The sequence below is a fragment of the Varroa destructor genome, unplaced genomic scaffold (assembly GCF_002443255.2).
Source record: "Varroa destructor unplaced genomic scaffold, Vdes_3.0 BEIS01000001.1, whole genome shotgun sequence".
Classification (NCBI taxonomy): domain Eukaryota; kingdom Metazoa; phylum Arthropoda; class Arachnida; order Mesostigmata; family Varroidae; genus Varroa; species Varroa destructor.
The window spans coordinates 74,623,083-74,639,408 of NW_019211454.1; the positions used below are offsets into that span (position 1 = coordinate 74,623,083).

At 39.1% G+C, this 16,326-nt stretch overlaps 1 protein-coding gene across 2 annotated transcripts in view; it reads right to left on the reverse strand.

Moving 5' to 3' along the window:
• The window catches only part of Cad88C (cadherin 88C), an 85,958-nt gene that overhangs the window by 11,326 nt on the left and 58,306 nt on the right, over positions 1-16,326 (reverse strand). For both annotated transcript variants that reach the window (XM_022803293.2, XM_022803288.2), the window contains exons 2-7: positions 11,489-11,835; positions 5,877-5,960; positions 5,379-5,530; positions 2,439-2,501; positions 303-476; positions 34-159 (exon numbers count right to left, since the gene is read on the reverse strand). In XM_022803293.2, the coding sequence (XP_022659028.1) occupies positions 34-159; positions 303-476; positions 2,439-2,501; positions 5,379-5,530; positions 5,877-5,960; positions 11,489-11,690 (801 nt within the window). In that variant the 5' untranslated portion in view covers positions 11,691-11,835. The remainder of the gene's footprint in view (positions 1-33; positions 160-302; positions 477-2,438; positions 2,502-5,378; positions 5,531-5,876; positions 5,961-11,488; positions 11,836-16,326) is intronic.

The following is a 16,326-nucleotide window of genomic DNA, read 5'->3' on the forward strand; positions in this document are numbered from 1 at the left end:
GTTTTAAGTACAATCACATAATAGAATACTCACAATTGCAAGCACGCGTAGTTCATAAACGAATTTTCTCTCGTAATCAAGCTGACCGACCAGTGAAATTCGGGCTTGAGTGCCTTTCTGCTGGAGTTTGAATGCCGATAGGGTCTCCGCATCGGTATTCTGCAAACACAGAACGGCAGAATCGATAAAGTTTGATTCATGACTACCTGCAAGCAGTCGGTGTGATATATCCGTTTGTATAAAGCCGTTAGAAGTTGACCGTTTATCTGCTATTAGGTATCTGAAAACTGGTTGCCAGTTACCTGTAGCTGGTAAACGACCTGTCCAAAAGGACCTTGATCTTGGTCAGTGGCCTCGAGGGTGTCTACGAGTTGCGGAGGCGCTCCTTCGGCCATGACGTGCGAAGTCCGATAGGCTTTGAAGATTGGTTCATTATCGTTTACGTCATCAACGATGATCACAAGCGTTTGGTGAATCTAGGAAAATGAATATACCATGAGGAATATGCAGACATCAGTGTTGATCATATCGATTTTTATCTATTCGCGAGCTTGATTCGTCTGCATTTTATCAGTTCCCAAAAACAGAGTATACTTAACTGTATGGAGATGGGCAATAGAGGAGCGAACGGACGTATGATGGAACGATATTAGTGGAAAAGCACCGAAAAGGACATGTCAGTTTGAAACGCAATCATTGTGCTTAATAATAGCATTGTCAGGCAGGGGAGGATAAAGGGATATGTAACGGTGGTTCCGCCCTGTTGTCCTGTGTCGGGCTAGTAGTTGTCATTAGCAAGCACCGCCGTTGCTACCGAAGTTTTTTGTTGTAATTGAATAGATTGAATCGAGTGACAAGTATATACCTATCTAAATACGATAGCTATAATACAGTCACTACTTGCCATTGTATGATTTGCTGTGTTAACCAGGGGTCACGTGCGACAAATACTAGTCAATACTACGATGGCAGACCAGAGTAGCGCAACAGCATCGGCAAGCACTGGAATGAAACAAGTTTCGCTTGTCAACTGTCGATGTTGACTTCAGAATTTGACGACCCCAACAATAGACCGCGACAACATGAACGAGCTGCAAAGTTGGCCATTGCCACCAACGCCACTGTCGCTTCTACCTTAATGATGAGTTGTTGTTCCTTCTTGTTCAAGAGGAGGCGTAAGAAAAAGATCGATGAGGATGAATTAATGTAAGTGAATATAGGATCGATAGAAAGGTAAGCTACATCGAAGGCATGAGTCGTCGTGCGGTGATGCCGTTACTGCTGATAGCGATACCCTCGGCTAGCAGCGCCAACTGGTCCAGAGTCGAAGGCATTCAACGCCAGCTATCGCCCAACTACAGGTTCGGTCTAAACTGTATCATAGTTTGGTCAGAGGCTGCTGAAGCGCTTGTCTGCGTCTGATGGCGCCGTGCTGCACCAGATGGTGTCTGCGACAGACGAAATGTGACAACGACGACAGCGACGACAGCGACAGCGACAGCAACAGCAACAACAACAACAACAACAACAAGCAAAGAGCCTCGATAAACGAAGAGACAGCTACTGATTGAGGTGCAGATGATATGGGGGGTATTGCTACTGCAGCCACCTTTTTTTTTTGACTGCTACCACTTCGGTAACGAATGTTGAAGCCATAGATACAACTATGACTACTACCTGCCGCGCAAGAGCTCTAGAGGAGAAGGTAGAGACAGGCATCACAAAGTTAGAACTATGCGGAGATTGCCACCGCTCATTGGACGATAGGAACATTAGCATGAATGAAGAAAACGCCGTGTCATTTTTATTAATACTATCGTTGTCCTTATTCCCTCCCGTACGATCTGCCCATCCGCTTTTCTTCTGTGACTAGTTCAAAAGCGCCCGGAACATCTTCGATAGCAAATGAATTAATAATAGGCACAAGCGGATAAAGTATCGAGACGGACAAGCTGAATTGCTGAACCTTGTGTAGTAACAGGCCACTAGAAGAGACTTTGATTGCGTTGCTTCCAATCAGGGTATCCAGCCGATTTTTAAGGCAGCCTTAATTTGGGGAATTCTAAAAATCCTACACAAATCGTAAGACTGTTTGGTGCTTTACCATTGATGACGGTGTTTTTTTAACTTCTGTCAAATCTTCTGGCATATTTTTCATTATATACTGATCTGTCTGTAAACTAAATAGATAATCATTATTCATGTCGCTCTTATGACTGGCCTACCTGTGACCAGCTTTCAGTTTCAACAATAAACAACTGTTTCGCGACAATTATGACAAAAAAAAAAATGTAGCGTTATTTTTTCTCCAGTAGACCCATCACTCAGTGTGATCGTTTTCTTTATAATAACTAGGGTGTATATCTTTAATACAGAGAGGCTAAAAAAAAAAAAAAAAAAAAAAAAAAAAAGTAAATAGAAATCACTGTTATACTTACAAATTGTCCATCCGCAAGTCTTCCGTCAGTGAGGGTAAGCACTATCGTGTACGAGTCGCGAACCTGAAAGCAGAAATATTCCACCCGAAATCGTTAGATTTTTAGTGCTGTATTAAAAATTTAACGATTACCGTGATATTTATATACAGGTTGTAGTCATAAACTAGATTTATCTGTGTACTTTCTATATTTGCTAGTTAGATCTTACCCTATTACTGACAGCTTTTCAGTGAGATACGGTACATTTCTCGCTATTGTCGAATGAATGTTTATGTATAATAGTGCTATTTATCTTAGCTGAGAAAGCAATCTATTTTATATAAAATTTGATAATAATTTGAAAAAAAAAAGATAATATAAAAATTAATTTATCTACAGCGTAATTGAAACCCAAATATATTACATTGATTGCTACTGCAGGATTTAGTACATGAAATAGTTGTTTTTTTTTTTTTATTCCTTAAGATTTCAACGTCTCAGTGTAAGTGTGGATCGATATCTTTCGATTAGATCGTATCAAATACTGTTTTGTGTTCGTCCAAGTGAGATAAGATTCGTTGTCATTTAATAGCCAGATTATGAATATAGAATTAGCGTGGTATATATACATATATATATATATATATATTTTTGTTTGATTTTCACAAATGTCAACAATGATAATTACGCTTCTTTTCTCTTTTACGCAATTAAGGACGCCACATACAATAACTGCAGTTAGTGGCCTACATGTAGAGATGCATGTTCTTTACTACATACGTTGCTTTTTGTAAATGAATAAGCAGATTCCCGGGTATAAAGGGTGTATTTACATATAAAAAATCATAGCATTTCTGTAGCGACGTAGCCCCTGTCGATTTTTCGCCATTGTGAATTTGGTAGTTATTAACTAGATCTAGTTTGTTAATAAGTAAAAAGTGCCTCCCTAGTTTAATTTAATTGGAATTCACTGATGGTCCTGGGTTATGTCATGTGAGCCTATTCATCGTTACCCTCGATGTTGTTGCCACTATCTTACACAGCTCTCTGCGCGAATAGAGACATTTACTTCGCCGTGTTGGAGGTCGAATGAGGTTGAGTTTTTTGCACCAGTTTTCTAATGTTTTCTATTTGAACTTGCACCAATAACGCCTTGCCCAGTTTACAACAGATCTATATTATGATCTCGTTGGCGCTGTAGGTCGAAAGTAACAAAGGCGATTACAGCAAAATTGTATTAGTTGTTCATACACGTTGAGGAAAAATGGCCATCTTTCGAGCTCTGCTACAACGTACAAGATACAATCCTGTTGTGTTTTCGCAACTGTTTGTCGGAAGAACTCAACAAACAGTGACCTCTGACCTTTCCGCTTCGTTGGTCCACTAAAAAGCTATTGTGTCCTACCGTGCGGTTAGTTATAACGGGGAAAAGGTATAGGAGAAAACGGACACGGGGAACAGACCCTGTAATGCTACAAGAAGCTAGGGTAGAGAAATTGGATTGTGCTAGCAAATAATAATCACACTGTTCTTTCTCCTTCAGTTGTTCCTCTGGTGACGACGTTCAAACGCCACTGGAAGGGGGGGGGGGGGGTCGTTTTGGTGGCTCTGGCAAGCGCCCATGCACATAGATATTTGATAAAATAGTGTTGTTGTTGTTGTTGTTGTCGTCGTACAATCTGAACGCGTAAACGTCGCTCTCTGTCATCAAATTTAAAACAGGAGCATTTTCGAGACGACAAATGCAAATGATCCTATTAAGCACTATTATTCATTTGGTGGGCCACTATGTTACGCATAACGACTTAACGCCGACAGGTAAGTGAACCCCACAACGAAAATACAGAGATGTGTTCTCCCTGGTGGTTGAGGATTAAACAGGATCTGAGTTACCGAAGTTTTCTGCCCCACGCTACAGGAACTATTGTTGCCCATCCACGTGGTCGAATAATCACTGGGAATCGGCTATTTTTCCAGGATTCTCCTTTTAATAAAGTAGCAGTGCTTTTCATTTCTACTTATACAGTAAATCCGATTTTTTTGCTGTTTTTTTTCTTTTATGAGCGCGTCACGAAGGACTGTTATTCGCAACAACGAAGTACTTATCTAACTTTCCCGGGCCGGAAAGGCAGAACACGTAAATACATTTCAACATGTTATGCTATTTGAATCTCCGACAGCTGAATATATTAAATAAGGCCGAACATGATTTAGCCCTTTACCAGGCGCTAATGGTTAATCAAATGTGCTCGATGATATCAAAAGGCCATTATTAGTCGAAGATAAGTTACAACTTACATTAGCACACTATGACGATAAAGGGAAAGCATTCGTACTAATTTTTAAAAATGCATTGAACAAAAGTTGTTCAAGAATTTAACAACAACATCAAGTTACTCTTATATTAAAAACCAAATGTCTATTTAACAAATGATGATGATGATCATCATGCTAAACGTAATATTATTAGTTTGTTTTTAAATAACATCTTTTAGTTTCTAGATGTGTCATGACTGTTCCATAGAATAGATATAGAAATAGAAACTACTATCTCTACATCCCGATTTATTGTATAATTTAATTTTCTTATCACAGCATTGTTTCTATTTCAGTTGATTAGCTGCTAACGTTATAAGTTTACTTGAAAGTATATTAGAAAGTATACAAACAATGAATAGATTGCAGGAGGATCAAGGCTTTCGAGTAACTCGAAGAACTTAGCCCACGTCCGCCGTAAGTTATGTGGAGCAACTTCAATATGCCATTTATAATCTTATAATTTATTGACGCCGTTCATTTACTTAATAATTCTAACATCATTCTAAATACTAAACACTTGTTCAAAATCGATTGATTCATATTTAGCGAGATTTAAAATTAGGATCTGGAACGATGTTACGCCGTATGCATTGAAATCAGACTATAATATTCTACAAGACTGAAAGCTAATTTTCAACGTACCTCTCTATCGAGCTCTTTTTTAAGATACACTTCTGATTCCGTTTTCGATTTTCGCTCAAATCGAAGTAGTTCGTTTCCATCAGGACCTAGGGCCCCAAAGGTCAACGTGTCACCATCAACGTCTTCCCCTCGTAAACGATATAACACCTTCCCTGAAACGTGATAGATAACACCGTAACTTTGATGGTCAGATGAATTTTAAGTTACTAAATCCTTACTCCTCAAATTTCAGTAAAGTTAAACTAAGTACCGTGTTTAAAATTTATTTGCTCATAGAAGTAACATCATTCTACATTTAGTTTTTTTTTTTATGGTTATTAAAACGAATCACGTGTGCTATAACGTCTTCTTAGGGAGATCTTGGCCAAATCTGATTGCGAATATTACCATTGTATTGGGCAATACCAACAGCATAATAAACTGTAAATTAAAACGCACAACTTCTCTTCTAGTAAAGGCAAATAATCTTGTAGTTAAATAGTTAAGGAAGATACTCACCTAAACTTTCGGACCCCTCTTTGACTGTGACCACCAGCTCACTGACACCTCCAACGGAAAATTTAGGCAGATTGTTTTTGAAGCCTGAAAGTAAAATAAATATTTTGCAACTGATTCCGTCATCGGTCACGATGGAACAACCTTCATAGAAATGCAATACACAATAGTTACGGCGAAGCCCGTCATTTACTGTTCACTGTTGTCTAGATGCCGGTTATAACCATACTATGAGTTACCACCTCACACTGCTGTGTATATACAAACTCACTATGAAAAAAGCAAACATTTGGTCTTTGAATAAAATATAAAATATGGAACCACCTAAATACGCTAGATGTTCGCATGGCTTGCACAGCCTTCCTGGTAGACAGACAACTAGAGTCTAAGTAATTAATCATCCTTATGCAGAATGAAGTGCGTTGGATTCACTTGTAATGTTGCCCGTGCCATCTAGAAACTGTATTTAAAAAACGTGTCAGAAGAGGTAGGGGTACATAGGCTTCTAGTCGTAAATAGAATATTATTGCTGATATGACTCCACATCGGAAACGATTACTGTGTTTCTTCCATATATATATATATATATATATATATATACATGCATGCAGCTGGCGGGGTCTAAACTGGCCATCCCTAGCTCATACAGCCAGAGTTTGCATATCTTACTTGCTTCCTCCCAAAGCAAATGTGCTCGCAGACCATTTTTAAAGTGGCTACACCGTTTTTTGTAATTTTTTTTTAGGCTAGCTTATATAACAAATTATGCTGACGACCGCTTTAGAATATGCTAACTTGATGCCAAAAAAATGAAAACTTTCTTATTGACTTCAATGCTACTAAACTTCGATATTACCGCACGTCCAGCAGCGGTAACTCTAATACTAACGAAACTCGTTTTTACTCGCTCATTGAACTTTAGTTGAAACTATTACAACTGAGAGACAGCCACCGGCTGAAAATTCATGTCGTCGTCTGCACTTGAAAGAACAAACAACAAGCCAAGTAGGACAATTACAGGACAACTAGGCCCGTGAGCACTACATTTTGCTAGATTACCAATATCTGATAGCTCGCAACTAGCCTCAACAAGGCGATATCACTATATCTCCAAATATAATATAAAAAACGCATATAACGTTAAGTGGTGGTCTGCACGGTCAAGCTCCTGGTCGAAAGAAACCAGGGTCCTGCCCAAGTCCAGTCAACAATGACGCAAATACTGCAAATTTCGTGTGATTAAATTAAACTATTATTGCCATTACATAACATTTAACATTATTCATTTCTGTAAAAATTTGTAAGCCATTAAAAATTGCTTGATATTTTTTATTTTTTTTAGAAGAATTTTAGCTCTTGTTTAGCGTGCTGCCACTGTGTAATTTTTTGGGGGCGTTAAAGGTCACTTAATGGGTGTTGTTTGCGAATAGATGAAAGTTGAAAAGTAAAAAGCTAAAGGTTCCGTTTAACACAATATACACGGCAGGGTAAGCACTTAGAATGGCCTATTGTAGTCTTCTGCCTTCTAATACTTTTACCATATCGATAGCTATTACAGCGTTGGAGAAATTACTTTAAAAAATAAAAAAAATTAATATAAATTACCAAATATGGTGCAAGTCGTGTATGGGTTGCTATAAATACTATGGCATGCAGCACTTATGTGACTAGAGATGGTAATCGTCCTGTAAACCGTTTTATCACCGTTAGAGATGGTGCTTGGGTTTGTGCCCTTCTGCAATTTCCAAAAAATACACAATCGACTCGCGCTATGAGCTTTGTCATCATTACGAAACCAAACCCACTCAAATTGATCACTAACGCGTATGTTTATCAGACCTAAAAGAGCCCACCTTAAGGAAAAGCACTCTACTTTCTTCCGCGACGGTCTAATCAAAAATATCAGTGGGTATCAGCTTCACTCGCATGCGAACACAATCCCAAAGAGACACGTACACCCGCGCATCTAGTGACACATTCAGAGGCTATCCTTTCTTTAAGGAAGAGGAATCACGGCTTTGATAGACGTTCGTGGTTTGTCCTACCAGCGCCTATTTCCGACAATCGGAGCCTTCTTGCGATTATTGTCCCCACTACCACTCCTGATAGTCGGCGCTCGTTACTTAAGCACGCTGTCTAATCGAAGGCGAGGACCCTTAACGGTTTTTGACAGAGTTTGCCGGTTAAAGTTTGTACGTTTTCCTATTCGAATAATTGGAGTCGTTTTTATTCTCTGAAAACAAAGGTGCTTTCGAATGACTTAGCAGATTTAAACAGCGACAGCAACAATGATCCAGCTACATGACATCTCCCTGTTCGTTGACCATCTTATACCTAACTACTAAATTTACGGAGTTTTCATTGATTGTGACAACAAATACAGCTCATAGGAACAGTAGAATATTATATATTATACACGCACAAAGTATAATTCACTCACGCAACTGTGAATTTTGTATTGTGAAACTATGTTGGAATAGTTGATTCTATGTATATAATAAGCGTTGTCCTAATTTTGTTTCGAGCCATAGAACACAACTGTTTTGCAGTACCCAAGATAACAATGAACTTAGATATACATATATATTTAATAGCACTTTTTTAGTTACTGCAAAGGATGCATTTATCTTTACGATCTTCAAAAAAAAAATATGTATAACTTTCAATAATAACACACTTACGCTTTGGAAGATATTCGTCATCCTTCAATCTACACAATTTGAGTGGATACTGCTTGCGATCCGCGGTGCATTTTCTCAACAATATATCACAGTAACACTGGTATTAGATCATTATCATTATGACGAGTCTTCAACATGTGTACGCGTACACAACGATAAGAGGTAGCTGCACGAAGAAAGCTGCATGAACGACGTCGCGTTTGACGCTGCCTGTCTTCTACGATGAAACTACAATGGATGTTCTTGCCGTTCTAGCTATGACACTAGGCATTGTTTAATAGTTGTTATTTTGCCTATTATGCAACGGTCGAATAAGTGGTGAAAACTGATGGCGCCCCATGTGAACCCCCACCAATAGTGTAACAACAGCTGGTGCTCGTTACTCTCCCTCGAGACGAGGGAATGAAAAAGGTAAGAAATAGTTATACTAACCCCTAGGACAATGTCTGGTCCCCCTAATGACGGGGCACCGTTAGTAGGTTGTTAGTAGACCGCTTTGGCACTGAATTTCGGCAACGTAATTGCCAAAAGCCAGGAAGGGAACAACTACTAACGGCAGCAAAATCATCATTACTTTGGTTATCTCCTTGTTTAATTGTACGAATAACTGCGGATGCAGTTGATTTACTGCTTCTGTTGCTGATAATAAGGTCGATGATGATAACGTCGACTAAATAATAAAAAGAAACTTGACACGGAAGATGACTGCGACGATAAGGGAAAATGGTCAAAGGGTGAACGTGAGAGGTCAGAATGGTCGTTGCCCTAGCACGTTGAGCATTCGTATTCAAAGTAACGCATGCCACAGTGCAGCGTAAAGCTCGGCTGGTCGACTATGATACGGACCTTCATTTTTGCTTAGTTTTATTGTTTTATTGTACTGGCACACGGGACAGATATAAAGCTTCGAACTGTAAAGTCCCCTACATACAGCATATTTATGTAGTAGATAAATAAGGACTATGGGACACGAATTGGCACGCTAATGAGGAACAGCTGGCGTATCCAGAAAACACTAACTACTACTTCGTTAGCGTTTTATTTTTCTAGAAACGTCCGTGAATAAGCGCACCTATGTGCGAGCACGTGTCCGTGGACGCATCGCGAACGTCGCCAAAAGCACATTCTGCAGTACTCTAGAATAATAGAAGATATGATAGAAGGCGTTAATTGGTTTGAGGCCTTACAATAGAAACCGTTATAATTTGCGCAGCTTTAAAATGATTGTAGGAATCTATTTAATCGAAAACGAAACACAGAATCAGGAAACACAATCCCATGTAAGCACGTAAGCACGGCTAAGTTTATATTTCGAAGAACGAAAAGGAAAAATAGTAAATTCGTAAGAAATAATCTCGGTTGAATATGCTCCTATCAAGATCTTTTAAGTAAGCCCCTTGTAGATCTTTCTCTTTTCGTGTTGTTCGAGCTCCCAGGGGGCATCTAAGTATACATTAGATCACATCATTTGTTATTCCGTTCTAGGGATAGAACAAGAATATGTGTTGGCAAGTTTATTTCCGAAAGGGTTGGTTAGTCTCCTTTCTTTACGGTTGCGTATCTTTCTGAATCACCTGCACTATAGTAATCGGTGAGCAACGTTAAGCAGGATAAACTGGGTAAACGGGATTGTTCACTGAGTGCATGACTACGAATGAGTACAAATAAGTGAATTCGACAACATTCGTCATAACATCGAAGACTTTGAAGTATACTATCGCAGGATTCGTACGATCTGCTTAAAAGTAGCTTAATATTTTGAGCCTTATAAACCTAAGCCGAAAAGTGCTTTCTTTTGGAGCCAAAGTTCTGTAAATTCAGGCTCCCCAGAAACTTTAGGACAAAAATACACTTGTAGAAACTCTATGATATGGCTTTGATTTGAAGATGACTATGAAAGTATGATATATATACAATGAGGTGGTGAGGAACCTGACCAAAGGGGTTTGCTAAGCAGTGTTGCCAGACAAGGCCACTGTAGTTACAAATACGGGTACAAACAACCACGTAAGAGAATGAATTACCTGCCATTAGGTACTAGATGAATAAATGAAATAGGCATATGGGTTTTTGTTATGAAAAGCGTCAGCCGCCAAAAACCGTCTTTCCAGATGCAAAATCACTTAGACCGTATTTTCACCTTGCTTGAAACCGTCGAAACCAAAATGTTAACGACGGTTTTTGATTATCCAATAGATCCCAATAGGAAAACCACCCTATAATATTTGGTTGAAAGATGGAACTAAATACATACAAGTTATGTCATATCTTAGGTGCAACGAGCAACATATGAGTATAAGCTCATTTTTTGAAAGATATACTTCGTTTTGTAAGTGGGGGATAGCGTAGTTGACCTTTGTCCTAGGAAGATTTTAAAGGCTTCGGTTGACGAGCACGTTGTGGTCTAGGTTCGAACACGCGCGTAGACGCACCTCATTTCGTGCTAGAAGCCAGCCACCTTACGGAATGTTTTATGGCGATTAATGGAAAACATAGAGAGTTGACAAAGACCAAGAAAAAAATAAATATCAAGGTACGCAGGACTCTTACAAGGCCACAATCATTAGAGAGGGTTCTCAAAAATAAATTTAAAAGGATTTTTTGGGCTTACTCGGAGCCAGATGCCAAAATCTTTGCAAGACCTTATCGGTGTCTCACAGCGGAGCCTGTGATCTTCTACACATTACTATTAATATTGATTTTTCAAAATTGAAAAATCGGTTGTATTTTTGCGCCGATTTGCGGCGATCTCTTCCTACCAAAGAGTTAAAAAGAAAGATGTGCTAAATAATCTCTACACGTAAAAGACCATCTAAGGATGAACTTGGAAAATTAAATCAAGATCCTTCTTCGCAATTCAGTGTCTATAATGCGTAAATTATTTAAAACAACAAACGTAATAGATATTGGGTAAACAGCAAATGATCTATATACCTGATACAGTCGTCGTCAGGATCGTCGTGAAGAGAGTTAACAAGAAAAGCCATGATGATGGGTGAAAGGGCGCAGATGAACGGCGTCGACAGATAGACACAATTGCATCTCGATACTGTGTTCTACTTTTGATTCCATTGCCAAAAATGCTATAACGTTTCCAACTCCGTCGGGAACTGCCTAACGAGCTGTCGTCACACATCCTGGAGGATGCTGCCTTTCGCTGCTTGAGGAAGGAAACGCCTCATGGGTCTCTTCTGGTCACTCCAGTAGCTACTTCGATCCTTTTATCTCGACATTGTAGACGGAGCATTTAAGAACATTGCTTATTCACAGCACTTCAACATCTGAAAATTGAAATGTATTACTTTGCTAATAGTCGAACATTTTTTAGGTTGCGTATATTCCAGCTAAAGCCGTATTCAGCGGGATAAGCTTACAAGTAGACTGCTATTGAGAATCATACTTGTCTTTGAAGTTTTTTTTTACTGAAACATGCTGCTGAGCTTTAGAACCTATCAAGTTAAGTTAAGTTAGCGAAATTTGATCGTTTAATGCCGCGCTTGATTAGAATCTCACAGGTACTAGAATCAATACAAAAATTGATTACGGAAACAGTAGAAAGTGATCCAGTGTTCAGCTTCGGTCTCTAAACTATTGAAAAAGTTGGGGGGGCTATTACATATGGTGTATAGTAATAATCATGTTGTGCGCCAACAACAAAATGTCGTGCATGTAATTCTTGTCCGAAGTAAAACATAAATTCTTGTCTAAAGAACGGTTTGTAAGTTTAATTTGTGCGGAACAGATACAAGTGGTTGTTTCGTGGTACAAGACAGGGCAAATTCTGAAATCAAATCTTGATTACGCTTATCTATATTGCATACAACTGTGAGAGAGTTCCATTTGCATTCTGGAAAGGGAACGAGGTATTGGTCATCAAGGTCGTGCCCTTTGAATTTCAATAACAATTACATGAGTTACTATTTTGTAGCCATCTATTAACACAGATTCGACAGCCGCTGGCCGGCTTAAAGGTGTCCAACACTGAAATTCGATGGCTTCAATGGAATCCTTAGCGCATTCCCTTGCGCTCCCACGTTCTTTAGTAATCTACTAATGCCGCTATACTGTCCCTATGCTCACAGCCTCGCGTTTTTTAGGCATGTCGATTTGATTGTTTTCGCAACATTTTCAGGCCTTCCTGTGTCTACAGAGGCCACTTCCCTCTTCTGTAGTTATTCGATTGCTCAAAACTCACAATATACATTTGCAAGGCAGTATACAACGGAGGATGATGAACTATTGTGCATAGTAAAACAAAAGCGCAGAGGGATTACTCAGAAGTCTTATTAGCGTCATTATGAGGCAGAGTAAAGCAAAGGAAAATAACGGAGCAGAAGTTCCAACAGCTGTAAGATCTTAAAATACATACTGATTTTTTAATACCTCTTGGTTGAGCCTGCTGCGAAATCACATAAGCAAAACGTTGCATCTAAAAACACAAACGGGAAAACTATGGTAGACACTAGCCACTCGATTAGGCAATAGCAAAGCATATATTTTAAATCATTGCTTTCTTTACTTAGTAGGAAATATATCACATTCGGATCAAAAGCTCGATCGATTGATTGATTGATAACGTAAGCATTTTTTCATAAGAAAGCTATTGCAACACTGTTTTGTTGGGAAACAGCAGATGTACGGTAATGGATAAAGCGGGATAAATGACTCCTGCCTGTCCTGCGCGATGAAGTACCAGGACCAAGTTCACAAATCAAAACCGATTCGTTTGCTTAATTATGTACTAGTATATGATTATTTATAGATCCCTTCTAGCGTGTTTGACACGCCAGCTTTTCTCACAGGTCACCCGCACTCATCTGACAACGGCTTTCTTTCGCGTACAGATAAAATATCTAGGAAAATGTATTTCTGCTTATATAAAAACAATGATACCCCTACTACGTTCTCATGTTGTGACCTGACGATTTCCGAGGGTCATTCATTCAGATGCGACAACTTCGTGAGGTCTTAATATACCGTGCTATAGCTCAATCGGGTCGGCGGCCTGGTTTGTCCACAACAGAGTTGTTGGCGAAAAACTTCTACGACGCTCGACAAAAATAACTATTAGTCATAAAATCGTTTTTATGCGGTTTACTGGACATTATCTATTATGGATAAGATGTTGATTTGCTCGATGAACTGCGAAGTGGTTTGTTTCAATACGAAGTCAGTCCACGTACACATCTGCGCAATCTCACTTGAAGCTGAAACGAAATTACTATTTTCATAAATGGAGTAACGCCAATTATCCATTAGAACTTAAAAAAAAAAAAAAAAAAAAAAAACGTTTTCTCCGTTCACACAACTTCGACGGGGAACTACCTGATCATATAAAAATTGAATTCTACTGGTACTAATTTTTTTCAGACAGAAATGACATCCACTGATGACGCTATTATGTGCAATGATAGCGCCAGCCTTGAACAAAGGCCCTCACGACTGGCTTAAAACCGGCCACAATATCTCTCTGCGTCATCGTTTCTAGACGGCAAATCAAAGCGTCGGTCAAAAATTTAACTTCATTTCAAACTCAATTGTTCCTTGACAGCTACACAGTGGCTGTATCGACGCCGTAGGTTTCACCAAGTTCTACAACAATGCAAGCGTCAATATGATTCTAATTTTTTTTTTTATCAAGCAGCGATTTCACTAAACAAAATAAATACACTTATTGAAGTCACACGAAGGACGTATTTCTTGACATCTATCAGGCTTAATCCAGTGAGAGCAGACTATTCGATCGATCTCTGTCAATATACAGTTCCGCCAAATCCAGACTGGCAGAGTATAACTATCATGGCATATATTTAAATTGTAGACACTTTATATAAACTTGAATTTGCAAATCGAATATTCAGATATCGAGTGAGGAATGACTACGAAGTATGAAGTGCAATTAGTCGTTGAAGTAAGAAGTTTACTTATTGCCATAAGCTATCGAATGTCTGAGTGATGATTATTCTTTTTCTTAATGCCTATTGTGATTCTTTTGCAAAACAGGATTAAAGATGCAGCCACAGTCAGTATCTAGACTAGAATGTGAACGTTATTGATGATCTTAGTAGAGTGTATTAAGCCAAACAAGCTGAATTGTTCATGATGGCACATCAAACGGGAAAAAACACTGAGCACCGCCTCGTTTTCTCTACGGCTGCCCATCGCAAACCAGCGGCCAACATTGAACCATACGAAGGTGGTGTGCGATTCTGAAGTTCTCCACGCCGTAATTGACTATTCATTTTTGAGCCATATATTGTCGACGTTTATTTTGGATCGTATTGTGGTCTTGAAAGATGTACGAGGCGCGTGTGGTTTAACTGCAGGAAGAGGAGGTGCTAGCCTGGTTTCACTAAGCCGCGAGTAAACTGTCCCGGGACAGTGACGCGTTTACCACATATCTTTACTATACATAAATGCACAGGCTTTCTTCTTCGCATTTGTCTTGCTGACCTTCTGGAACCTGGTGTGGCTCAAGATCCATATGTGACCAGGATGAAAAAGGACACCATTACGCTTTTTTTCGGCAGCTCGTTCTAGGATGTTCCATTTTCCAGAATCTGATTATTTTAACGACGCTGATAAAAACAGAGATACAGTCACACAACCGTTACTGACTAAATCTTTCTCTGTTTGTCTGCGCGCATCGTTGACGATCAGTCACGCTTTCCGTGACTACGAGTTACAGTGTGGAGTCTCACGCAACGGGCGAGATAGAGCATCAGCAGTGGCACCTGAAGCTGTTAGTTGTTAAAGCACCGTTTCTTCATTCTTCGAAACAACATTCAAACTTCACAGCGGTATCAACGCCATAGATGGAACTGTGCTCCGTTCGTCCGCCTGTGACTTGAAAGCATCGTCATGGTGGCCGTTGTTTTGTTGGATGGCATGCCATTGCAGTCACGCTGCGGCTGCTTCTGCCTGTGACCGTCGCAGTATTGTTGTTCCGTGTGCTTATCGCTGTATACGTCAAAATGAAGTGTAGGGAAGCGAACAGTTCAATGCAATGTGTGTGAACTTGAGTTTTTCTTTTTGTGTATTATTTAGATTAGTTAGATAATACGGACGCACCCGCCATAATCCTAGTCACTTAAATAGGTGATTAGGATGATGATATGGTGCAGAAATCAATCGAAGTTAGCTTGATTGTATAAACTTACCCACATGACTCCTTGCATCCTTTAACACTCGAACATTTTTTTCTGAATTCACCAAGAAATAATTAATCATTATAATAATTTCAATAATAATAATTATTATTATCTAAATACAAATCGAGAAAAAACAAAATCAGGCACTGTAGGTTACATTATGGACAGAGAAACGTGGTAATTATGAAAGCATCTGTATCTATCGAGACGAGCAATGTGTATGAGGTAAATGGATATCAACCCTTTTCTCATAGGACGCCCATCCTGCGTAGCGCTAGCGTAGAAAACAGACAATTATATAGAGCTCCTGCTCCACATTCTTAGTGTCATTGTTGATTTAATCACTGTAGTTAAGTGTGTTTATTTGTTGCTGTAGTTAGTTTCGTCCCAGAAATTTTACCCGGCCGCCGATAAATACATGTATTTTTCGGTTAAAACTAAGAGAAACCACTCTTATTTGTTTGTGGCTTAAAAGCTAAACGAGGTGACAGCGCTGAGCCTCTGCTGTTGACATTGCGCACTCAGTCTTATCCAGTCATCACTAAAAACTCGGCTCTATCCATTTTAATTTTGTTCTGATTGAAATAAGTCTATTATTATAAATTTTATTTTGTTGATGCA